The 27,085-nt window shown below is 32.4% G+C and overlaps 1 protein-coding gene across 1 annotated transcript; it reads left to right on the forward strand.

The window, feature by feature from the left end:
- Nucleotides 1–26,453, forward strand: LOC134258599 (protein psiG-like). Its single transcript, XM_062741152.1, has 13 exons — nucleotides 1–43; nucleotides 570–602; nucleotides 890–1,762; nucleotides 6,748–6,902; nucleotides 7,539–7,587; nucleotides 10,525–10,652; nucleotides 11,010–11,072; nucleotides 11,240–11,291; nucleotides 12,284–12,411; nucleotides 17,759–17,899; nucleotides 19,123–19,216; nucleotides 23,725–23,846; nucleotides 26,279–26,453. Exons 1-13 carry the CDS (start codon nucleotides 1–3, stop codon nucleotides 26,369–26,371), a joined length of 1,974 nt encoding a protein of 657 aa, XP_062597136.1. The 3' UTR covers nucleotides 26,372–26,453.
- The last annotated feature ends 632 nt before the right edge of the window (nucleotides 26,454–27,085 follow it).

A 27,085-nucleotide genomic window follows, 5' to 3' on the forward strand; every position in this document is an offset into this window, starting at 1 on the left:
ATGGAAATGTACAACATTCTCAAGATCTTATTGCTTCTATCAAGTAAGTAGAATCATATTATAAACATCATTTCTGATAAATATATTCACTTGCATAATAAAAACACCTGCATTTCCGTCTGATTCCCATTCTTGAACTATATACTTGTTATTATTTGTAACAAGGAAATCCATGCACATGTATGTTCTTCTACGTTTTGAATTCTTGTGGCATTTATTGATATTGCTCAAAGTTTACGTTATCATTATGAACAACTTCGTATAAATTACGATTTGCAAAGTGTGGAATTATTTTACAAATAATTATAAGTTTTAAATGAAGATTATTATCATTTTTTTACATATCAAAATTAAAATGAACAGTTTATTATAAAATGTGTAAAAAAAAATATGAAAAGGCATATATTCTGTTTATACATGTATACCTTTATTTTCCATTTACTTTAAAGTATGTTATGATGATCACCCTTTTTCTTTGTTTATTATCGAAGAATAATAATAAACATTCTTCCTGATTTGACTTGATTCTCATTATTATTTTTTCATTTATCTTTTATTTTTCCCTTTAGCTACAAATCATGCTTTAAGTCTTTGTTATACCAGTAAGTACTTATTTATCTATATATTTTTGAGAAGTTTCTTTTCAATTGCAAATGATAAAACTTTAATGATATATGACCGAAAGATACGTATACACAGGGAAAACCTTTTCTTATCTAACGGCTAGTAGTCATTTTTGTTATGTGAACGTGAATCAAAAAACTTAATCCTTCTAGGCATTAGTCTTTTAAAATAGCATTGACGTTAAATAAGATTAAAATTTGAATAACTAGAACTAGGTCTAACTTTACCTAATTATTTCATTCTTTTCTTCTTGTTTAAATTTTAGATCACTGCCATCATTTGTGTCCTTCAGGAAAGTTTGAATGCTTAAGTCATAGCACTACTGATAATCATGGTTGTCTTTGTTATCCTGCAGACTTTTGTGACAATACAGATTACCCTTGTTCACCCTTACACTGTCCGCATAATGAACTGACAAGATGTAACGGGCATAACAAATGTGAGTGCTACTGCAGCCAGGACAGTCATTGTCAAAACTGTCCAGAGCAAGGTTTCTGTATTAACGAACAATGTGTCTGTGAGTCTAATAACTATTGCCCTGGAGGAAATCAATATTATTGTCTCAAAAATTTCCACTGCCTGCATGACGAATCAAAGAGGTGCAATTCGAATGACAGATGCGAGTGTTTTTGCAATCAAGACAGTGAATGTAAAAACTGCCCCGAAAAGGGATTTTGTGTTGATGGCCAATGCGTTTGCGAGAGTCATGATTACTGCCCAAAAGAAAATCATTTATACTGTGCGTATCTAGATGCAACATGTACCACGGGGTTTACTGCTAAGTGTAATGGATTTAATCATTGCTATTGTGCGTATGTCCCTGATACCTGCTCTGGACACGATGTGACTAAATGTTTCCATCTGAGATGTAGACCAGGAGAGAAGAAATTCTGTGATGGTAGAACCTGTACATGTAAACCTTTAGACTATTGCAAAAGTGGTGATGCAGATTGTGGACACAAAACATGCGACGTTTCCGTGGGGGAAGTGAGTATATGCGGGAACAACACCTGTCAATGTCTAGCTATTCCAGACTTCTGTGGAGGCAGTGACACATCCACCTGTAGACACCTCAAATGTAATCATTACCAAGTGAAAGTATGTGACAACGGAATGTGTAAATGTAAACTCAATCCAGGTAAGTTTTAATTATTTTATTTATATTCAAATAATGTGTAAACTGAACCAAATAATGCTGTTTTTAATTTTAAATTGCCAATCACAAGTAGTGCATATTTCTGGTCACATTACAATGCATATTTTGCTAGCATAATTGTCATAAAATCAACCAATTTCCTTTTTAATTATATATTAAAATCGTTAGATATTGCACATTCATATTCATGTATAGTTTTAAAAATATACGAAGGTCATTCAAAAATTCGTAGACAATATTCCTCATCGTCATAATATTATTAGAAGATTATAGATCAACACATTTTCATAAATAAAAAACATTTTCTTTGTCGATTCGTGAAGTTTCATTCCATTTGATTAAATTGAAATCTTGCTAGCCAATTTTTAAAGCAACATGTTTTGTTACCACGGATCACGGTTAACTAAAATTGTAACGTCAAAAACAACGTCGAGAAAGTTTCTCATAATTGCTCTGCTTTTTCATTTCATAGACAGTTTGTAGCATCTTCTCCATTCAAAAAACATATCCATAACACTTGATACAATGAAGCGCATTGGAGTGGTAAAATTTTCCGTTTGGACGAAAGGTTCTGAGTCATGTTTTGAACGTCAATTACAACATAATGACACGCCCATATTTTTAGAAACGAGAAAGAAATATTCCTCGTAATGTTTTAGGACACCCCATTCTTCGCGACAAGCAATATGAGTTACACTGAAATGGAGCTTTAAAAGAATTAGAATAGAGAGTTACAGACTCTCCGCTTCTGTAAAACACAAATTGCAACGAAAATGTACATATTTTTGAACTTATCATTTCTATTGAAGTTACCACAACACATGTTTCGGTCGAACACGTGTTTACTCGGTATTTATTTAGGTCGTCAATTTCATTGGCTATTATATTTACGGAAAACCTGTTCTACAGGTATTCGGAAAAACAAATAGACCGTTTTATCCATTTCTAAAGAAATGGGCGTGTCAAAAGATGACAATAAACGTTCTAAAGATAGCTCAAAACGTTCCATTCGAACGGAAAATTTTACCACTTCAATGCGCTTCATTGTACCTAGTTTGCTAACAATTGTGCAAATAGCTTGTACGAGATTGTTATTCTTTTCAAATTCCTTAGGCCTACTGCGGAACTCGACTAGTTCTGCAACAGTGAAGCACATATCACGTTTTATTAAGTCCCTAACTCTTTTGACAAGATTTTTAACTTTAACCTGTTTCTTTGAATATCATCCATCGTCTGATTTATGAACTCCCTAGAACTCAAAAATTGTATTTTCCATTTTATACAAATATCTGGCGTATTTTTCATAAATTTCCTGGTTTATACAGATTTTTAAAAGTTTGTTTACGAAGTTTCCCGAATGCAAGGCAAAATTTTATAGCTACTCGCTGCTCTGTGATGTCCTCCAACGTCATAATTCTTTTGCCTTTTTTAATCAAGTCCATATGTATTTAGAAACTGATATCTTTTAAATGGAGCGATATATTACACTATCTGATAGCATCTTAAATGATAAAGCAAGATTGAATTTAAACATATAAATCTTACTTTGTTTTAGCTTCATTTATTCGAGTTTTGGCTATAGAATCTATAAAGTGAAAGTTAGTAAATTACTTAATTTGACGTTGCTCCGTGACCCCATTTTTGTTGTTCTAAATCCTTGATAATTTGTATGAATATGAAAATATTTTCCAATTTTTTAACTCAAATTATTTGAAATTGTTGTTAAAATATGTTTACCGAATTTGGATTTTATATGACGTTAAATAAAAAAGTTAGGACAAAAGTCTACGAACTTTTTGAATGACCCTCGTACATGAATATTAATCAGAATTGACAAATAAATACATTTTGTGTGTAATGATGGCGTTTACTATATGATTGCGATTCCTTTTAAATTAAAAAAAAATGTCGTTCATGCAAAGTATCAAGTTTGTTCAATGTATAAAGTATCAAAAAGTCACTAAAAAATGAATTAAATTGCGTATAATAACATTACAATTTTCAGCTAAAGTTTAAGCCACATTTGAAACAGTGTCAATTACTAGTATACATAAATCTTGGGCGCAGGTCACTTCCGACATGCATACATGTAGAATGTTTTGCGTTTTCATCAAATACAGTTCATGCACCTACATGTACATGAAAATAGTCTTATTTACATCATTATAACTTTTTGATTACAAGTTTCTACTCTAACTTTGAATTTAGATGCACTAAATACATTTTATTATTTAAGAATTACAGCTGTAAAAGATTTGAAACAAAATATCATACGCTTAATTTTATGCCCCCGTTATAAAAAAAAAAATTAGGCGGTTTATAGTTTTTGCCCTGTCCATTCGCCTGTGTGTCTGCCTGTTTGTCTATTTATCTCTTTGTTTGTCCGCAAAAAGTAAATCTTGCTAATAAATTTTGAGTGGGTTAACTATAGTTTGATATTATAGTTAATTATAGTTATTACTTAAACACTCTGAAAACTTTGGCGAAAACTTTGAAACTTTTGAAAAAATTATCGAATATCTTGACACTTTGAAAAACTTTGGCGAAAACTTTGACACTTTGAAAAACGTTGGAGAAAACTTAGACACTTTAAAAAAATTGGCGAAAACTTTGACACTTTGAAAAACTTAAGTTTACGATAGTGAACAATAGTTAACTATAGTTTTTTTTGTTTGGGAGTGACTTTTATTTTTCACAGGTGTAAATCCTTGTGAGAAGTCCTTCTTTGAGAGTATTACGGTGGCTGGTATAGGACATGGTATGAGATTTTTTTTTTTTATTAATTCGTGGCCACGAAATAAAAATTCGTGGCCACGAAATAAAAATTCGTGGCCACGAAATAAAATTCGTGGCCACGAAATAAAAGATAAAGAATCTAGTGTATTGACAGATCGGGTTCGTAATTTAGATGTGTCCATAGACGCGCGCGCGGATCTGCAGACAAAAATCTGAGAATACATGTTATTTACAATAGCTAAGATTATGTCTAGTGCATTTTTTAATGTATTTCCCACATTTATTGCTAGATGTTTCAATAAATAGAATGTACTTGTAAGGCTTTTTTCGTCAAACACTCAATGTTTATTTATTTAACAATTAGTGGCAGAGTAGGCCCCTATTATCGGGAACGTGGCCTCTTAAAAATTAGAGCAATATTCATATATTGTCATGATTGTTTTCACATAAAACTCAACTGTTTAATACAAATGAAAATGTGTTTACTTCAATAAAGGTACATGTAATTGTTAAGGGAAAAATTGCGATGAACTAGTAAGATCAGTATTGATAAGTACTATTTATTCGTACATCAGCTCTTCATGCAAGTTACTGGCAAAAATCAAATTTCAATAGTAAATAATGGTTCAGGCTTATTATTCAATACCCATAACCCATGAATCTATTTGGCTCAGTCTAATTGAATGATAATAATAAGTCCGTTCATCTTGAATGAATACAAGAGAAGAAGCTAAATATATATAGCAGAAAATTTATTTCGTGGCCACGAATTTTTATTTCGTTGCCACGAATTTTTATTTCGTTGCCACGAATTTTATTTTGTGGCCACGAATTTTATTTTGTGGCCACGAATTTTATTTCGTGGCCACGAATTTTATTTCGTATCCACGAATTTTATTTCGTTCCCACGAATTTTTATTTCGTGGCCACGAATTTTTATTTCGTTCCCACGAATTTTATTTCGTGGCCACAATTTTATTTCGTTCCCACGAATTTTTATTTCGTAGCCACGAATTTTTATTTCGTTCCCACGAATTTTATTTCGTGGCCACGAATTAATAAAAAAAATTTCATACCATGTCCTATACCAGCCACCGTAGAGTATTAAAAATTTTGACCATTTTTTTTTAAATTTCAACCCTTGCCAAAAGCTTCATACAGGGGCATCAATGTTCCACAAACACATCTTATTTTCAATCTGATGAAATTAATACTCTTTACATCATCTTAATGTAATTTGAGCAAATGAGCTCAGAGAAGAAGAAAGGATAAGGGAACCGACTGAGGTTTTTTGTTTATAAACTACAATAAGAATCTTCTTTATTTCATAGCATTTGTAACTTGCATTTACTTCAGTGTGCATTCATGTTTAGGGAAAATCTACCATCTGTGTATTTGTGGGGAGCGTCTCAAAAACAGGATTAGTTTGAAAACTGTCTAACTCTCTTCTTAAAAGAAAATCATGCAAAATCTTAAATTACTTTTTTGCGCAAATTATAATGTGTGATTACTAATATTATGTTGTACATTATTTAACTGAACCACAAAATTCTACGGTCTGGTTTCCAGAGGGGGGGGGGGGGGTATCTCAAAATGGCATAATTAACACATTTTTTCTGTTTCATGGAGTACTACAAAATATTTAAAGGGATACCAAAATATACGTCTTGTAGTAAGATTCTCAAATTTCTATCTTTAAAATTTCAAGAGCTTTGACATGTATCGTGTACTTATGCATTAGATAATTTTTACGACCCACTCTTAAAGAAATTCAAATTAACGCACTTCACAAACAGACGCTATAATATTAATGTTATAACGAACTAGATATGCCTATCGGTTGAAAAAATTGTTTTAAATAAAAAAATAATAATATACGTAGAATTGTAAACCAGTGATGTTTTTAGCATGTGATTTCTTTAACTTGTTGATTTTATTTATGTTGTGAAAATTGTTGCCAATGCTTTCAAGGAATAAATACGATTTATTTTACTATATGATGTATTGTGCAATGGAAACCCGCGTCGACCCTTTTAATGGAAAGCTTCATGATTTGATAAGGAACTAATAACTGATTGTATGTACATGTATGAACAATAACAGTGATTTGGTTGAATGCTAAACACGTTTTCATCGAATAATTTAGCGCGTGACAAGTACATCTATGACTGATTAGGTAAGTGATGGAATACAATACTTATCACAATGTTTTTTTTATTTAATTCCTGCAGCCTGTGATTCAAACCTAGGCTTGAATCACACATGTACTTCTGAAAACACAGTACTAGAAATGAAAATCAATGGTACAAAACGATATAAGAACTGCACAGATGATAACCTTTTTCCCATTTGTGTTGACGGACGTTGTCAGTGTATATTTTGGGAGGTATGTATGATTTTCATGTTGTTTTATTATTATTATTATTTTCTTTTTATTTGATCATAATCCCCTAAATAGTAATATTGATTATTCAACATTTTTTAAAGATGTTGTTGTTTCATCTAATTTTGTCTGAACAATTGCACCTAGGAATCTTTTTTATGCAGTATAGATTTAACCAACGCGCCTCATTTTTGTAATCACTGCTTCAAAAATTGGTATATTTTATTTTGTTTTATCGTTGTATCTGCGATATATACATTGCAGAATTTTTTTGAATAATGTTACAATTAACGATGACAAAAATTTAAAAGGCTAGTACTTAAATTGTGGATTGAACAAAAGGAACAATTTCAAATATGAATATTTAGGAAGGTAACTTAGAAAATGTTATACAACTAACACTTGAACATCAATATTGAGTAAAAAATAATCAATGTCTTAAACCTCTTAATGTCAGGAGCCACATTGAAATACCACTTGTTCCCATCGTTGAAGTTGTAAGAGGTCTATATATTTTCTTCACTCCAAATTTGTATTACTCAAATTGATGTTTGTGCTTTATATTTTTTATCGTTATCTTCATATTTCCCCAAAAATGTTTATTTGAAATTGAATTATAAAATATGGTTTTATTTGTAGACACCATCTCCCCCATCGTCAACGACAGTCTCTTCAACTGACATGAGTGGTAAATAATGAAAAGCCAATAAAATAATTGTGGAAAAAAAATTCAAAATGAAACCTTAAGGATCATTTTCAGAAGTCAATATAATAGGCCAAATATGTATAGAAAAAAATTAAAGTTAAAAACTACAAGAAAACAACATCAGATTGTGAGTATATAAAACTTAAGGATATCAGGACACCCCTTTCAGCTTTCTTGGTTCAATGATCAATTAAATTTGTTCGTCATCTGTCTTTCATAACTGGAAGATGGGGTTCGTTCAAATCTTAACAAAAAAACTTTTTCAAGGATAGATAATTAAAATAAGATTGAAAAACAAGAGGCCCATTGGCCATATCTCTCACCTGAGCATTGTGGCTAGGAAAAACGCAAACTTGAAAAGATTAAATGCATAAGAGCCCCCATTTGCCCCCAAAGGGAGGAAGAATTGGAAATGATTTGAATTAACTTTAACCTACACCAAAGATGTTTACATGTCTCTTTTACATGTACTTTCTAGGGCTATTCCCCCTTTAAGTTGGATTTTTCATTTTGACCCCACCCTACCTCAGGGGGGGGGGGGGATGATTAAAACCATTTGAAATCGACACTACCTTAGAATGCTTCCATAATAATGAACAATAATGGATTTTGTGTGCTTGAGAGGAAGAGTTTTCCTATTATATTATTTTTTGGTAATACTTTGATCGTTCATTATGACTTACTCTATCCCAAGGGGTCATCATATGGATTAACGTGAATTCCCTCTATATGAGGATGTTTGTATATATATCTGACTAATTATGGTTTTGTCGCTCTTCAGGAGAAGATTTTAAAGGATTCTGCCTATATATTCTTTTGCTTTGAAATATTTCAGTTTATATTCTTTGAAGCAGGACGTTATACAGAGTACTTAATGCTTATATAATCTCACTTTCTTAAAAATGAAAACATCATTTATCCCTCCCTATCTGAAATGTATATAGTCTTGTCTTTAGAATATACAGGTTTTAAAAGAAACGGATTAAAGATAACAATTGATCTTTGTCGGGAAATTCAGTTTTAAATGATATAAATATTTTAATCTGGAAGATGTAGGCAAATGATTTCTTTTTTCTCAATTGAACAAAATTTAGAAGTGTTATATGTATTGATCGATTTGCATCATTATTGAGACAGTGATGATTTATGAAAACTAAAATAGTCAAAGATATCCCTATAGTTTATCAAAGTGTTAAAGTTGTTACTTCAGTAAAACTCGGTTATAACGAAGTCACAGGGACCAATAGAATTACTTCGCTATACCAATAATTCGTCATATCCGTATAAGGAATTCCTTTGATTAATATATTTGGGAATCTAAAATCACTTTGCTATATCTGTGAATTCGCTATATACATCTTCGTCCTAAACGAGATTTGCTGTATATCATACTTAAATGTTATTGATGTCAAAATTAACATAACCATGAAATTATAAAAACTATAGTCTAGCTCACCTGAGCCAACGACTCAAGTGGGCTTTTTTGATCAACTTTGTCCGTTGTCTGTCGTCATTGTTGTCGTCATTGTTGTTGTCATTGTTGTTGGCGTCGTGAAACATAACACTCACGTGGAAGCATCCTTAAGTAATGTATGTAAATTCAAGTTTATTCAAATCAGGACCCCTTAGGGTAGGGGGAATCAATGTCTGAAGAAAGTTTTACATAAGAATATTTAAGCACAAAACTTCTCAGGAAATTTTAGGCCCGGAATGATGAAACTCCTGTAGAAGCATTGTCATGAAGTGTAGACTCAAATAAGTTCAAATCATGAACCCGTTGGGGTAGGGCGGGACCACAATGTCTGCTATAAATTTAAAGAGTAATATTAAGGAAAAATTTATTTAAATCCTTCTCAAGGACCATTCGACAATGAATGCTAAAACTAATGTTGAAGCATCCTCAGGTACTGTAGACACAAGTGTGTTTAACGAGGCCGAGTCTAATTCGAATGCGCATCACTTTGCGCAGCTTTTTTTTATTTCATGTAGTCATTTGTGTGACAGTACATCTTTGAAAAATTATTTTAATTCTAATACAAAATTAACATTATTTGTAACTCCTACTGATCTGGAAATGTGATTTTACGACAATTATTGGAAAAAGAACCTTGAAATGGCTCTAACAACGTCACCATTTTTGGATTTTGTAAGCAATGCATGCCGCTGAAGAAAGTTTGACAACATTTAAGATAGATAGCCCACTAAGAAATCGGGGTGGTAAACATTCGATTTTTTAATCTTAAAACAATGAATATAACAGTAAAAATTAATTATCAAAAAATTATCAAAATCCCTAGTGCAGAAATAATTAGACTCGGCCTCGTTAAATCATGACCCCTGTTGGTAGGGCGGAGCCATAATTGTTGATTAAAGTTTTACATAGGAGAAAATCTTTTTGAAATTCTTTTTCTCCACATCCATGAGGCCGGGAAAGATGAAACTCATATGGTGAGCATCCTCAGGTAGTTTAGATTCACGTTTGTTCAAATCATGATCCCCGGGGGAAGGGTGTGGCCACAATGAGGGATCAAAGATTTGTATAAGAGTATATAAGAAAATATCTTTTCAAGAACAGAAAAAAATTGTGAAGTCAAATTGACATATAACCATTTGAAAGTAGCGAAGATTTGAATTTATTCGGGGGAGGGGGGAGGGTCACAATTGGAGAACAAGTAATATGTTGGAAAAATCTTTAAATATCTTCTTTTCAAGCATGGCAAAACAATGTATGCATGCTTTATTATAATCATAATGACATATTTAAGTAATAGAAAATTCAAATCAACTTCTCCAAACAAGTAAGCTTTTAAATACTGAACTGATATGTGTTATCGACCTCTTGTTATTTTTTATAGAGTGTAAGGACATTTTTTTTTCTCTCTTTCACGAGAAATGTAAATGAATTTACGTTACATGTAGCACAATGCAACACCAGACATGACTGTAACCAGGATAATACGTTTAGGATTTTTCACAACCTCCGTATGCCCTGTCCACCGGATCACATGGAGTGTTTTAGAGGAAAATGCTTTTGTTCCAAAGAAAGGGTAAGCTCTCAAAATGCTTGAAGTATCGAACTTTAAAATTTATGTTTTATGGTTTTTTTTAACGCTGAATGAATTTCTTTAAAATTGTAAGTTAAAGGGTTGCTGTAAAGGAACGTGCAATGTATATCCTTTTCTTATTTTTTTTCATTTTTTCTGCATTTAAATCGTTGAAACGTTGTCATATCTTCTAGGTTTAGTTTTTTTAAAACCAATTTTGTACCTGAAGCTTGCTATAATGAAAAACAATTTCGCTCATATTATGACCTATGCATTGGATAACTCAGATTAAAACTACTAAACAATTGAAACCTAGCATGCTTAAAATCTTGGTAAGCAATCTTTTGTCAATCATCATAGGTGACGACCATGACGGTATTGAGAACAGATGGAACAGCATTATCGTCAACACAGTCATCACAGGTGCAATGAACATTTAAGAATGATTTGTTTAATTTAATATCAACGTATGATATATATTCATATAAACAAAAACATTCTAAAATTTCCAATTAAGTGCCCGTCTGATATTGTGAGGCTTTAAAATTTTGAATCCAAATTTTCACTCTTTTTCAAAAAAATATTTTCAGAAACCAGTAACACAAACAAGTACAACAACTCTCCCAACAACAACAGCAGCAGGTACGTCATCAATGGACAAATTCAAACCTTCGATTCTTAATTGAGATGAAAATCGTCGGAGAAAATAATTCAATACATGTGTATCTTGACTGTGATATAATTATTGAATACCTAAAATATAATTTACTCTCGTTTGTAAAAAAAAAAAAACATGATAAAAAGGGGCACACATATTATATCTACATCAGATAAACAACTCTCCAAAGAAGTAGATTCGGGATGTGATATTAATAATTTTCATTCCCTGAAAGGATATCCTTATTTACCCATCCTATTGCTGAGTTTGGGTCATTTCTGAGAAATGGACTTTCTTCATAACAATTTACTAGCATGGTAAAAAAATATTTACCAGAAAAGTCTCAATAGGTCTTGGAGAGAATGCTACCGCGAGTCACTTTACCGCTTAAAACGCGTGATTCGCGCATGGACAGAAAGGTGTAATATTAGCATTATAATTAGAGAGGACTACTGTGAATATACTTTGGACATCTAAACCTTGTATTATATCTTCTATGGAAGTTGTTTGATTAGACATGGATTTTTTTTTATCACCCTTCGTTTCGTTCTTGGTCCCTTTTTTTGTTTTCCCTTTGATCTTTGCTCAATTTTGATGATTTTTTCAATTATTTTTATCCAGTCAAATGGTTGTGGTCCACATTTTGCAAAATACATTAATTCACTAAAATCAGAATCAATCAGAATTCTATATCATTGCTTTAGAGTTATTATTCAAGAACTGTTGTGTTTCTCAACATTAAATTGTGACAATGATTTCTTGAACATGTTAAAGTTGGATTTTGTATACTTATATTTATTGAAAAATAATTTTTTGTATATTCTATTTCAGAAGGTCATCATCTGTTTTCCTAACATTAAAAATAAAAAAAATACGGTTGCTTGTAATCTGATGCTTATTTCGATTTCAAAAGTTAATTCAAATTTATATTGTCTCCTACTGTTTATTTAATATTTATGATCACATGTAATTGTAGCTGCCTGCACCTCCAGAGATAACTGTAACCAGGGCAATACGTTTATGGTGTTTCCTGGCTGGAAAATGCCGTGCCCAGTCGATCACATTGATTGCTATCAAAATAAATGCTTCTGCTCTCCAGATAGGGTTAGTGTTTAATTAATGATTCATATCTTTCTCCTTTGTGAGGGACAGGGCATCCCAAATTGTTTTACTATTCTTGTCGTCTGTCATTTTTATTGTTTGATATATATTCATTTTATATCGTTTTAGGTGAAGGCTCAATCAATTTTTATCTGATAACATTTTATTTATCCTCCGTCTGTTCGTGTGTTTGTAAACCTTTCCAACTTTGACTTCTACTGGGTCAGAACCACTGGGTCATTATATCAAAAGTTGCCAATAGCATGTTTCGGTGAATTAATTTCAAATAAAGGGTCACAATCTCTTTTAAGCGAAGATAATAATGATTTAGTGCAAATTTGGTGGCATCTTTTTACAATTACCTCCTTAGAAATCACTGAACCAATTTCCTCCTTGGAAACCACTTAACCATAAATATGAAAATTATTCAGTACACGGAACCTTTCGTTGTGGAGCGTAGATGAAACATATGGAGATAATGAATAGAATTCAAGATTAAAAGTCAATAAAACAAATCAAAATATGACCAGAGCAAACACGAATTACCAATCACCAGAGGTGGTATCAGGTTCATGGAGTAGTGAGCATCCGCTGTCAACCGTTCATATCCGTCGTGTGCTCCATGTCATGATCTGGAAATAAAAGCAAATCCGTCGTCAGTGTATGAATAATGGACTAACAATTAGTACTCAAACTTCAGTTAGCATTTGTTTCAATAGTGTATTGTATTTGCTGACAAGGTCATTATATAGACCATAGATCTTACGAAATGATGGCTTTAAACGAGACTGCTAAATGTAATATTCTTGAGTTTTCAATCTTGTGTCAATAATTTACCTCCTTTTAGAAATTGTTCATACGTAAAGCATGCCCAGGCTTATCGAATCAACTGGGATGTGTATGTGATAAAGGCCACATCAAGTGATTTCTTCGATTCTTCAATTCTATAAGCAAGAGCATGGTTTTCATGCGGTACATAAGATAAATAGATTCAAGTATGTTTTAATATGATCCTGTAAATAGAGCTGGCTTATTGAATTCATGGCGATAGGTTGGGTACACAATATACATGAGAGTTTTAGAGAAAATATATCATAAGTAATGTCTGTTACTGAAACAAGCAGGATCATGACACAGGTGAGAGCTTCAACCCGTGGGCCACTTGTATAAATATTGATTGTATCGACCGAAACAAAATTTTCACTGCATCTGGTCGAGAAAAAAATTAAACATAAAAATTAAAAAAAATCATGAGTGAATTATTATTTTTACAATATTAATTTTACTTTCTAGAAAAATTTTATTAAAATAAAATTCTGATATATTTTGAATATCGAGTGGTTAAAATATTCATTTTTATTTGTCTGCTTTTCAAGCCTTTTTGCAAACCAGATTTATACTTAGTTTTTATGTTCTTGTCAATGGAACTTTAGAATAAACAGTTCAAATGAAAGGTAAATACCTGCACAGTGCATTTAACAATTACACTATTAAGTTTCCAGCGATATCATATTTGGAAACTCATTGTACAGACCCTAAATCGTGCTACTACACCTCAACAACGAACCGTACCGTTCCGTGCAGAAAGCGTACCGTACCGTGAACAAAACGTACCGTTCCGTGCACAAAGCGAACCGTTCCGTGCAGAAAGCGTACCGTACCGTGAACAAAGCGTACCGTTCCGTGCACAAAGCGTACCGTACCGTTCTCAAAGCGAACCGTTCCGTGCGCAAAGCGTACCGTACCGTCCACAAAGCGTACCGTTCCGTGCAAGAATCGAACCGTACCGTTCTTTGGTTAATTATGCAAACCACGCCCCCAATGATTTTTGAATCATGTAATGACCAAATAAGTCATTTTGGTTTATTTCTCGCTACGGCGCCTATGAAAGGAGGACGGAGGTTTTGTCTGCCTGTTCGAAACACCATTATCAAGTATCATGCATATGCGTCTGGGCCTTCAACTGTGAAAATAAGGAAACTACTCGAAGCAAACTACAACTTTAAAACAACTAGATAGAGTGTGAGACGATTTCTTATTTGCTATAAATTAGGACAACTGGTTGTGTTTGTGGTCAAACGTACAGTACAGGCCAAGAGTGTTCCCGCAAAACACGTACGGGGCAGTGTGGACCTCGAACGATGTCGGCGTCTTTGAAGTCTTTCATTCTTTATATTAGCAAATTAAATCAATTTTCTTTTGAAATATTAGTTTATTTTAACAATCGTAATTTAATTATACAGATATTTAAAATAAAATTATAAGGTGTCCCAAAATTCAATATAATTGTGCTCGTGCCCAGGGAAAAAACCTCTTTTAATGTGTACATGTACATTCATATTTCATAATCCTATAATTATATTTGACATAAAAATAGGTTCATAAGACTATAATACCACTTAGAAAGAACACGCTATCATGAATTTATTCCCTGGTTGTCTCTACTTTTGATTTTAATTTTGCTCATTTAAATTATTAAATCTTATCGGATACAAGATCGTTTTTGTCGTAAGTATGTATTCTTATGTAATCTATATCAGATGCGTTATTTTACTAATGAAATATTTTGTAAGAATTATAAAACATATATTAACTGTCTAGAGTAAAAATTTAAAGAAGAACCGTATTAGGCTCTCACATTAATTCCGTTAAGATTTTTACTATAGGCGAATCATTGGTGCAGTTTTACTTACACTAAAAAATTTGTAATCATGTAAAATATGGATTAAAAAAGTACATGCGGTAAACGTGAATATTTCTACTGAACTGACAGAGATGATAATCTTACTAATAAATCGGTGATAAACTTTCACGCTGCATATACAAAAATCGTCAGCCGAATTTCTTGCAAATAAAATGTGCAAACTGCAGTATAAATATTACTTCATTCTAAAATACATCTCATGAAAAATAAAAAAAAAATGTGGGAAAAAATTTAAGATATTATAAGGTTTGTTACACTGTATCCCGATCCCCTTGTAGAAAGCAATACGTATTAGCTGGTCGATAGTTCTTTAGAAGTCTGCAAAATCGTACGTTGTTTTAAATTAAAAAAAATAATAATCCACAGGAAACATCCTTATTAGTGTCTGAAAAAAGATAATTTACTAAATAAAATGAAATATAAAAAAAAATCAATCCTTTTTCAAGCCATTCGAGTTATGTTTGTTACTCCCCCCCCCCCCCCCCTCTAGAAGGCGATACTTATGCAACTTTATGAGACTTTAAATTGTGCTTTAAAAAAAGAAAATTATAATTTATGGATACATGCTTCATTTTTGTCTGAAAAAGGATAATTTAGGAAGTAAATCTATAATCAGTGTTGTGGTGAAACCTGGAAGATGAGTTTGCTGGATGTCATTTGAGTGATTAAATACACTTGATGTGGTCAGAACTAAATAATTTGAAAGGTGTGTTAAACACACGCATCCCCCCCCCCCCCCCGCCCCTCCGGCTGCGACCCAATAAACAGGTGTGAACTATGAACTGACCATAAGAATGTTTCAAATAACAGGAGAAATTCTTCTTGCGTAAACAGACTTTCCGGTTTACCTAGCGTCATACCATTTTGATTGACAGGGGATGCACGAGAATTTCATGCGTGCAGCATGCATGTACAGAGAACGGATTATTCATTGAACAATAGTTGTAAAGGGGTTGATTAAATAGAATCATAGACTGATTAATTGTGACTTTAGCGATGTAAATAAACGAAGAATGAGAATAAATACAATTTAATATTTTCTTTACAAATAATGTATTAAGGGGTTGCATCTTTCTCTCTATCCTCTCTCTCTCTCTCTCTCTCATTCACGACATCGTTTTTACAGACTACAAGAATAGAATAACTTAATAAAATAAAGAAAACTTATTGAAATAATTACTTAATACACTGAAAGGATTATTGAAAACATAAATACTTGTCTGTGAAAAGAATGTTTTCTGTTACGAGAAAGCACTCGGAAGTTATTGTATTGATTTCGTGTTTCTGCTGCGGATTTTCGTATCTACTTTGTTTACTGTTATTTTTCTTCTGAAGCAAACGTTTGAACGGTAGATCTATTTTAAAAATAAAAAGCAATGTACACATCAAATTACTACGAATAAAAGTGAAGCAGGAAGAGTCATATCTATTTCTATAGATTAATGAATTAAAAATAAGTTACATATGTGCGTAGCGTTATATGTATAGAACAGGTATATACCCGATATATATATTAATTCCTTTTAATTATCTTACAACTTTATTTGAAAGTGGAAAAAATATTTCATTTATTTTTTTTCCGTTTTAAAATGAAGGTTCATCATATACGTAAAAAATAAGCACGGAAATCTTTATGAGTTCTATATATATCAATACATATCTATACGTAATGTCAAAGACATCGGTGGGATGATGTTTTTTCTTCCTTTCATTTTTTTTTCATTTTTCCTCAATCACCGCTGTAGTGTAAATTAATGTTTAAATTGAAACCGAGAAATTAATTTGTTAAAAGCGGAAATATAATTATATATGTGCATTAAGTACTTCAAAAGTCATTTGAAATGAATTAATTTTTAGTAGCCAATCAAAAATTAAAGCTAACAGGCTCCGCCAACTTCATTTGCATACCGTTTCCCAAAGCGTACCGTTCACAAAACGAACCGTTCCGTGCAAGAAACGAAACGTACCGTCCACAAAGCGTACCGTTCCGTGCACAAAGCGAACCGTTCCGTGCACAAAGCGTACCGTTCCGTGAACAAAGCGAACCGTTCCGTGCACAAAGCGTACCGTACCGTTCACAAAACGAACCGTTCCGTTCTCAAAGCGTACCGTTCCGTGAAAAAAGCGTACCAAACCGTACCGTTCAAGTGGTGTAGTAGCACGGTTTAGGGTCTGTACTATGAAAAGTAACAAAATATTTTAGCATTTTTTTCAAGAATTAAGTATTAAATATATATTTATTATTAATATCTATAGTAGTAAATAGTATTAAAGATTTATCTTATCATGAAAACTGTTGTTGATTAAAATACAGTAGACATGTTGTTCTTTATGTTGTCTGATAATCCTCAAAGTGATTTCGAGCTAATAGTACATGACTTAATGAGCCTAAATGATTCGCTCGTTCTATTTTTTTTATGACTGCAGTGCAAACAAACACATAAACACGAAATTAAAGCAACCTATCTGAACATTTTTATATACTCACAGAATTCCATAATCAGTAAATAACATGTAGTCATTTGTCTGATCGGGCAGGTGTTCTCTTCCTCTATTTCAATTGTATACACTTTGTTGTGGTGTTAAAGGAAGTTTACCATTCGAAAATTGAGTGCAAATATGCAACTTTTTTTCAAATTAAATCAGGTTACGACAACAGAACTGCCAACAACTACAACAACAACGACTTCAATTCCAACAACACAGATATCAATTCCAACGACAAAGACTTCAGTATCAACAACAAAGACATCAATCCCAACTACAAAAACATCAACCACAACTAAGGTTAACAAACTGAAATTCATATTTTTTTATCATATAGAAACATTAAATTTGTTCAATAAATGTATTACAATCTATGAAACTGCGACTTACCTACATTGTAAGTCGTTAAATCTAAGGTTGCAACTGATCTGTCGCCAAGCGCTTAGCACCTTGAAATTTAAGCTATGACACTTTCAAACGACGAAGGCAAAATAAAGATCCCCCACTCCTGAATACTCTGAGTGTAGAGTAAAGGGTGTCATCTGAAGCACTTCACAGGTTAATGGTGACGCCCCTTTATGAGTAAAAGAATATTGAACAAGGCATAAATCAATATACAGTCAATAAGTTATTTTGTGTAATAAACATTCATCTTTGATCTAATCTTGGATACAGGGGCAAAGGATCAGGCCTCAGAGGGCTGTACAATCATTTGATTTTGTTAGTTCTTTTTCAATATGAAGAACCACGCGGTTATCTGTAATTTTTTCCAAATAAATAAAATTTCCTCGAAAAAATTTCTGAATACCGATTGAAAATGAAGAATGCATTGAAAGTTTTACATGGCTATACAGATTTACATACATGTATTACTATAATTGCTTAAATATCCTTTGTGGATCCCAATGCAGAAAAGAGTTTTGTATACTTTTTCCACCCTCTCTTTGGATAGACTTTTATTAAAATAGACGGTAAGATTTATTTGCAGAGGAAGATATTTTGAAAATCACGATAGCCTTTTCATATTTGCAAAAATTGTCATGAGGTGCATTGAACAGTCGCTGGAGTCAGCTATAAGAGTGAATGCAAAATAGAAGAGATCAAAATCTGCAATTTATAACAAATGGAAATAATTCTTATCAAAACATATATGGTGAATGCTGTGAATAAATGGCCCTTTCTGATATCAGGATAATACAAATTTATTATATAGTTAATGCAAGTTGATTCAAAGATAAAGATGAATATATCACAATCCTTCATTTGAAACATAACATTGAAGATCAAGTTTGATTTCATTTCTTATTTTTACACTTGAAATAGAGAATTCTAAAATAAACATACACGTACAGAACCAATTTTCATACAAGAACTTTACAGAGTGAAGGAGTCACACATTCTTCAGGTGGTACATTCTGGACAGCACAATTCATTTATCTGTATCTGTATGAAAAATAAATGTGCGAAAAAATATTTCCTGTACAACATGCGTATGAATTTAAAACTAACCTCGATTTTTTTAGGTAACAACAACTCAGAGGGCAACAGAAACAACACATAGAATACCGGCTACAACAGTTTCGTCAGCAATAGTTACTATGACTCAACCAGTCTCTGGTATTGTTTGCATCTTTATTTTTTTTTTATTTCAAATTATTTAATTTTCATATGTTTAAGGTATGTCACTCGTGAAAGTTGTTAAAACAAGGATTTTTGAAGATGCATATTCTGAATAAGTATTCACATAGTATTACTAAAATTTGCAAAGAAAATAGTTGTCAAAGTTCACCTTAATGAGCTACGGTACAATTAAGATGACCTTTTTGCACATAAATTTAACTCTTTGATTAATTACTTTAACCTTTGTCACATTTTATTAGATGTAACCATAGCAATGACTTTAATCTAACTTTACGTAAAATAGCTTGAATAATATTTATCATTGAATATATCTTGCAAATTAATGCCCGGAAATTATTGTGTGACCTTTTTGTACTAAAAAAGTAACATGTTCGGGATATTAAAAATCTAAATACGCATTAAAATATTTTCTTATATCAAACTTTTTACGACTGAAGTGCTGATCAGTTACAAGTATGGAATAGTTTGAAATAATGAAAAAAAAGTTGTGTTCAGTGATGTTAATATAAGTATTTAAACATTGAATGGAGGAAAACTGTTCAATTCTCTTTAACGAATATTTCAGTCAAAATTACATCTAATGTTAGGGAGAAATCGGAAGACCTACTCATTCCTCGATTGCAACGAAATATCATCTAGATCTTATCTTCACCTGATTCTTCTCTTCTAAACCACTGCTTGAGAAACTTTGATGGTTAAGAGTTTATGAGCTAGTTGATCTATACAAATACAAATTATTATACAAAATTTTCAGTAATTCGTTCATGAGCTAATGACGTTTCAGAGCTGTTGATCTTGTGAAAACACAGTTAAGTGGTAAAAGAAATTAAATCATTGATTAAAGAATATATACACGGAGAAAAACTGTTTGAAAAAATAATGTCGAGAGCTAGAAAAAAGGTTTAAATAAGTGATTATTAAAGTATACTGTGTAAAATATGAACGGATAATATTTTAAAGAAAATCTTGACGCTATTTTTTTTATATTACATTGCCGATAAGAATGCCCCGAGGAAATAAAACAATCATCTTCGCTAGCCAAGGGTTTCTGATACGCTACCCTTCTCATCTTCGCTAGCCAAGGGTTTCTAATACGCTACTCTCCTCATAAACTCTTGGCATACGATGAAGGGATTGTTTTACGTCACGTGATCTTGAATCTATCAGGTATGCACAGATTGTATCATCGCCAGAAATAAATTAAAAAATTAAATCAAAGTTTTTTCATGAATAATTAAGGAGCAATAATTGAGTTATGTTTTTTAGTTATTTATAGAACAAATCTGAAGCTTCAATATAGATTCTTAATCACATATTAAGAAGATATTGGATGACACCATGGCTATTCATAGAATTGAATGTTATCTTACGGATCGTTGTTTATTTGCGTTTTTCATTTCCGCGATTAAAGTGTGAAGATGTATCCCCGAAAGCAAGTATCGTCATTTACAAAAACCAATTGCTGATTGGTCGACCTGGGTGTACTGAAATCCAATCAGAACTCTGGAAAAAAATCTCTATTTATATGAACACCGTATGCCAAGTGTTTATGAGGAGGGGAGCGTATCAGAAACCCTTGGCTGGCGAAGATGTATTACATTATGATTTTAAAATGAAGTCAATTTATTTCTATTAAATCTATTGAAATAAAACTTTACAAAAAAAAAAACGAAAAAAAATGTTCACACATGATATTTAGCTTATTTCAATATTGACATCGTCCATGAACTTTCGAACAACTTGAGGTTGAGAGGGCCCTGGAGAAGATCGAATAGCCTATGCACTAATTAGGTTACCTTCTTTGAATAACTTTTTATTATTATCATTATCTCAAAAACTAATAATCCAATTGAGGTTAAACCTTTAAAAGGTCATTAGGCATGTTATGTAGATTTGCAGAATCAAGATCATTTTGCAGGTGCTTGCGGATGTAACACTTGAAATGACCGATATAATTGATATAGCCGTAACTTTTTAAAATACTTTTGATGATATGCTTTAGAACTCACATAACGATATATACGAGGGTTGTCCGTAAAGTTCGTGTACAGGCTAAGAATTAAATAAATGTTGCGTCATTGATATTTATTATTAGCATTTTTGTGATTCTTAACTAAATGTGAACTGAGAAATGTAAAATCGGATTCTATTTCAAATGTTTAATTACAATTATGACTTCATAATCAGACTTGGTATGGAGACCTGGAGCACCGCGAAATTTCGATAAAAAAAATTATTTATCACGTTATAAACTTCATTTGCATTTTAAAAAATTCTGCAGAAATCTGGATAACTTTTACATTATGAGGTTGACAGACGTTCTCACTTCAAACCTGCAAAATTTGAAAATTCAAAGTTGTCAAATGGCTGAGCAATAAAAGTTAGAACATGATAAGACAGATCGGAATTGTTCAAAAAAGGGACATTTTCAGATAAGGTGGAGCAGTGAGCAGTGATAAAATTCTGTGTAGACATCGGAAAAAACAACTACAAAGACCAATAGATTTTATAAACAATCGGGAAAACATAGTAAAAGAAGCCGTACACTATTATTTAAGTGGTATATAATATTTTCGGACGGAAGAAACAGTTTACAGGATGACATGCGTGAACAAAAACCATCATTCCGAGATTTCAGCGCTGTAAAAATGAACTTCATAACGTAACTTTACCGTATTTCCGTGAATAAAATTGTTTTTTACGCGGATAAAAGTTGAAGGATTGCAGGATATGAGACAGGGATTGTTAAATATTGTTTTACGTATGAAACCTGAACATTTCGTGCACATAGTTTTGATTAGTTAAAGCGACATATGAAATTTATTAAGATATACGGTGACTATATTAAGAAAAATAACACGCACTCGTATTATGCTTTTGACGTCGGGTGACGTCAAGAATTTTCATTTTAGTGCTCCGAGTCTGAGTGTGTGTCATTTTTATTTTGATAAAATTATAATTATTTGTGCTCTGTTTTTCTTGAAAACTTGCATATTAATAAAATGAAACATGAATTTAATGAAAATAATAGTTTCACATATTTTATCAATGTTTGTCAGCAATTATCAATGTTGTCCACGAACTTTCCGGACAACCCTCGTAAGTAGTGTAGAAAAGATGTCGTGGTAATAAAATAGCAAGAGCTCACAAGCACTTCGCTATGATTTGCTTTAATATAAATATCATTACCTTTTTTTAATCTTTAAACGAAATACATTGAAATTTTAAACATAGTCATACGAGGTTCTTCAACATGATATATAAGAAATAATCGTGAAAATAGACGCATGCATGCGTAATAAAATCTAATTTGCTGATGCCTTAAATCTCTAATTATTATCATAAGTCTATTGATTTTCATCAAAACGGAATGAAATTTAGACCGAATTCCTACAGGAAAATGTGGTTATCGTGCACATGCATATATGTGAGCGCGCATCAGTGCTATAATTTGCAATATACTTGATAAACTTCGGTAAAAATTATTAAATCTATAGTGTGTAGATATAATAGAGTTTACCTTATTTAATGAAGCTGAAAGGAAATAAGAAGGTACCAAAAGGAACCCGTGGAGCATATGGGGAACATCTGTAACGGTCCCCCAATTGTAACTCATTATTATTATCATTAAATTTATCTATCATTTTTCTAAATAATTAATGTCCATTTACTTACTAATAAGTGCTGTGTGTTTTTCAAATATATTTCGGGGTTCCCTTCGAATTTGGTCACGAAATGACAGCAAATATTAATCCTTCCTACAATTCCAGCGCCACAGTTTTCTGAAATGTAATAATTATATAATGTAGTTTATGTACGAGAAATGGTGACACTTTAATTTTACCGGATACTGTGTACATGTACCTGTATTAAACAGAAAAATCACTAAAAGTCAGCTATCAATATCACCATGCATACCTTTGAAAGCTCAATTTTCATACAGCTTTACATTGTTAATGTCTTTTTATCAACAATTAGACTAACTCAGTCCCATCATGGGGTCTGCATGTAAGATTCCGGGATATTAATTATTTGTAGCTAAACATAAATGGCGAAGAAAACAATTAAATAGGTACTAATTCCGAATCAGACAATATACTAATAAAGCCTAGCTTTCAGTACTTTGATTTCCGAAAGTACACATGTTGAAAAAGTGTAATAAATATGCTGTATATAAGGAGATTAGTGAACTTATTGTGCAGAAAACCTATAGCTTCAGATTATTTCAAAGTATAATATTCAAGTTGTGAATTCTTGTATTCAGAGTTAAGTTCTCATTATCGATAGTTATTATATACATGTAATTGAAATTCAATGCCCACCTTTATGTTTGTCGCACTATAGGCCTTTCGCTCGTCATGTTCACTGAATAATCCCTTTGTGAAAAAGACTCCAACAATCCCCAGGGTTGTATATCTGGAGGGGGAGTTGTTGTCCACAAATAAATGTGTTTTCAAAGCTGATTTACGTTTAATCTTTAACAGGCATCCAGTGCCCCACTTGTGATGAAGATTTGAACTGTGTTTGGAAGCAGACATGTTATCCCGAGGAAGTTTGTATGATAAGAAATTATCCAGGAGCAAACTTTACAACGCATTGTTCAAGGGTATGTTTTGTTTGTTTGCTTTTTAATGTCCCCTTTGGGAATTTTTCACTCGAACCTTGCCTGCAATGGGATTCAAACCCGCGGCGTAAGAATCAACTCCTTACTCCGCGACTTTCGCTCTTATCAAGCATTACAACACAAGGGCGACGATGGCAAAATGGATTTACGTTAAAAGGATATGTTCAAGTAATGTATAATATTATACCTGTGTAACCCTGCTCTCTCTCTCTCTCTCTCTCTCTCTCTCTCTCTCTCTCTCTCTCTCTCTCTCAGATATTTGGAACGAAGATTAAGCTTGACATACTTAAACACAAATCTCAAAGTTTGGGTTTTATCATTTAATTAAAAGATTCATTTGCTATTCTTTTAAGCCAATATTTTATAGAACAATGACCTCCCATTTGTATATAATGGCAGTCTCCATGTTTTGCCATGGCAAACCCAAAATATGTGTGAGATTAAAAGGTAAAGTAAGAGGCGCACAATGGTAATATGTAATAATACATTTACTGTATATCATATAACATATATCCTTAATATTTTTATTACACTAGTTACATAACTGATATCAATTACATAAATAACAAGAGGCCCAGGGGCCATATCGCTCACCTGAGCAATTCGCTAGGTAAAAGCAAAGATCAGATCAGAACTGAAAGTTTACTTAGTTTGGTGGTGGGGGAGGGGGGGGGGGCTTGAATTTTAACCTCCCAGGGGCTCATGGTTTGAACAAGCTAAAATTTACACTACCTAAGGATGATTCCATATAAACATCACTAAGCATGGATTTGTATGGATGGTTCTTGAGAAGAAGATTTTTAAAGATTTTTCATATACATTCCTATGTAAAACTTTGATCGGCTATTTTAATTTGGCCAAAACCTACCCCTGGGGGTCATGATTTGACCAAACTTAAATCTACACTACCTGAGGATGATTCCACATTAGTTTGATCTTTCCTGTCTCAATGGTTCTTGAGAAGATTTTTTAAAGTTTTTTTCCTATATCTTCCTATGTAAAACTTTGCTCGACCATTTCGGCCCCATCCTATCCCCAGAGGCCATGATTTGAACAAACTTAAATCAACACTACCTGAGGATGATTCCAAATGAGTTTCATCTTTCCTAGCCCAGTGGCTCTGAGAATAAGATTTTTAAAGATTTTCTTATAAATTCTTATGTATAACTTTAATCGGCCATTTTGGCCCCATCCTAGCCCCGGGGGTCATGATTTGAACAAATTGAATTTATACTACTTGAGGATGATTCCTCATTAGTTTCCTCTTTCCTAGCCCAGTGGTTTTGGAGAAAAAGATTTTTAATGCCATTAATTTCTCTCTGATACATAAGTATCTCCCCTTGGAAAAGGATGTGGCCCTTCTTTGAACAAATTTGAATCCCCTTTTTACAAAGATACTTTGTAGCAAGTTTGGTTGAAATTGGCCCATTGGTTCTTGAGAAGAAGATGAAAATGGAAAATTTTACAACAACGACAACAACGACGACGACAGACAACGGGCAAATTTTTGATCAGAATAGCTCACTTAAGTCTTTGACTCAGGTGAGCTAAAAAGCTTTAATGAATCTTTCTATAGTAAAAAAGTTTACATCTTGAAAGGGGTATATTTGGTACGTTGAACCATGGTATAAGAAATAAAATGCATTAATTCTTAAGATTACGATTAGAGCAAAAACCTCCAATGTAACACTAGTTGTAATTTTTCCGTTTTTACATATCAGAGTTGCTTCCTATAAACTAAAATACAGGATAGATAATACTGTATAACTATCTGTGGTAAAGTGTCAATGTGTGTTTTGGGAGGAACGAATGGCCCCGGAAAACATTTGAGTTTGAAAGAATTTCTACTAATCGTTCCCATTGTTACTCAGGATATGGGTCTAGTTTTTAAGTATATTATAGACCGTATTTAACATGTACATATGCCAGTTCTAGGATGGGGGTGCTTAATTCATGAATAAATATTCGTTTACGATAACCTTTTCATTAGATATGACTTTTATATTAAGGATATATTGCTTTAATTTTATATCAAATTCAGGTTATTTGTTTTCCGCTCCGTTCTGCGTTTTAGCAACACCTGGATGGTGTTGGCGTGTCTCAGAATTATTTTTGCTCAAAGTTATATAATAGTGCCATACAAGTTATTTTGTAAAGAAGTAGTAGTAAAGTGGTGACGGAAAGCGTTTGTCAAGCAAAATAGCAGTGAAAAAATGTTCATACTTTAAACTCCTTTGTATTGAACTTGTGTGTGCTGGGGGGAACGAGGGGTATATGCCTCGACTACTTTCGCAACTCTTAAACTCTTAAAGCAAAACTGTTGTAATGTACCCCATACGATACTTTCAAGTTGCCTATCGCGCGTTGACAGAGGTGAAATACATTAACTCTATATATCGATTTCTATTTGACAGAAAGAAGATTGTCTTTTCATAAAAAATTTGGGAGCAGGTGAAATCTGGTGTTGTAGAGATCGCGATTGTATTAAAAACTATTTGGGAATATAACTCGAGGCCATTTGTTGTACGAATGTCCTTTTCGCCAGAAGATTCTAATGAAAATGTAAAAGTTGATTTATGATAATTCATATAGGAATTTCTATCATAATAAAATGAGAAAGCATTGTTTAGATTTTTGTTATCTTTGTTGAAAGAAGACGGAGGAAGAAAGCGTGCGGAATTTTTAGAGCTTTATTATTAAGAAATCATATTCAATTTCTGAATTGGGTTGTATTTCAATTAGGTTCTCATTATTGAAATTTGCTATATGAGTCTTGACTTACTGGACTCGTACATTTTTTTGTATTTATCGGAGAGATTTGAATGTTTTGTCACAAAGTATAATTTTAAGGTAATATGGGTCTTTGCTCCATGAATTTGAAAGAAAAAAATGTATATTTCACTGCATTACATTACCAACCTTACAAGGCTAGTTATACCCACACTTTTTTGGAAATAGGTCAAACTTTAAGGTCATGGGTAAAAATGTCACGCCACTGTCATAGGTAAATACTAATACATATGTTTAATACAATATCTTGTCTCTTCTCATTTAATTGACATGACCGTGATGACCAAGTTTAAATCAATTGTGACAGAAGGACAGACTCCCATACAAATGTACATATTTTTATGTGAATTGATTAAAATTGTCCAAGTGGTTGTAGAGAAGTTAAAAATGTAAAATAATTCCATACGAACAGATGGACAACATACATAATG

The sequence above is a fragment of the Saccostrea cucullata genome, unplaced genomic scaffold (assembly GCF_032062105.1).
Source record: "Saccostrea cucullata isolate Sc308-1 unplaced genomic scaffold, CSIRO_AGI_Scuc_v1 ctg470, whole genome shotgun sequence".
Lineage (NCBI taxonomy): Eukaryota > Metazoa > Mollusca > Bivalvia > Ostreida > Ostreidae > Saccostrea > Saccostrea cuccullata.

Bases quoted from the DNA above. Each gene is read 5' to 3' on its own strand.
- LOC134258599 (XM_062741152.1), top strand. From the start codon at position 1: ATGGAAATGTACAACATTCTCAAGATCTTATTGCTTCTATCAA. The intron at 44-569 runs GTAAGTAGAATC...TTTTCCCTTTAG, and splicing joins GATCTTATTGCTTCTATCAA to CTACAAATCATGCTTTAAGT. The intron at 6,903-7,538 runs GTATGTATGATT...TTTTATTTGTAG, and splicing joins GTCAGTGTATATTTTGGGAG to ACACCATCTCCCCCATCGTC.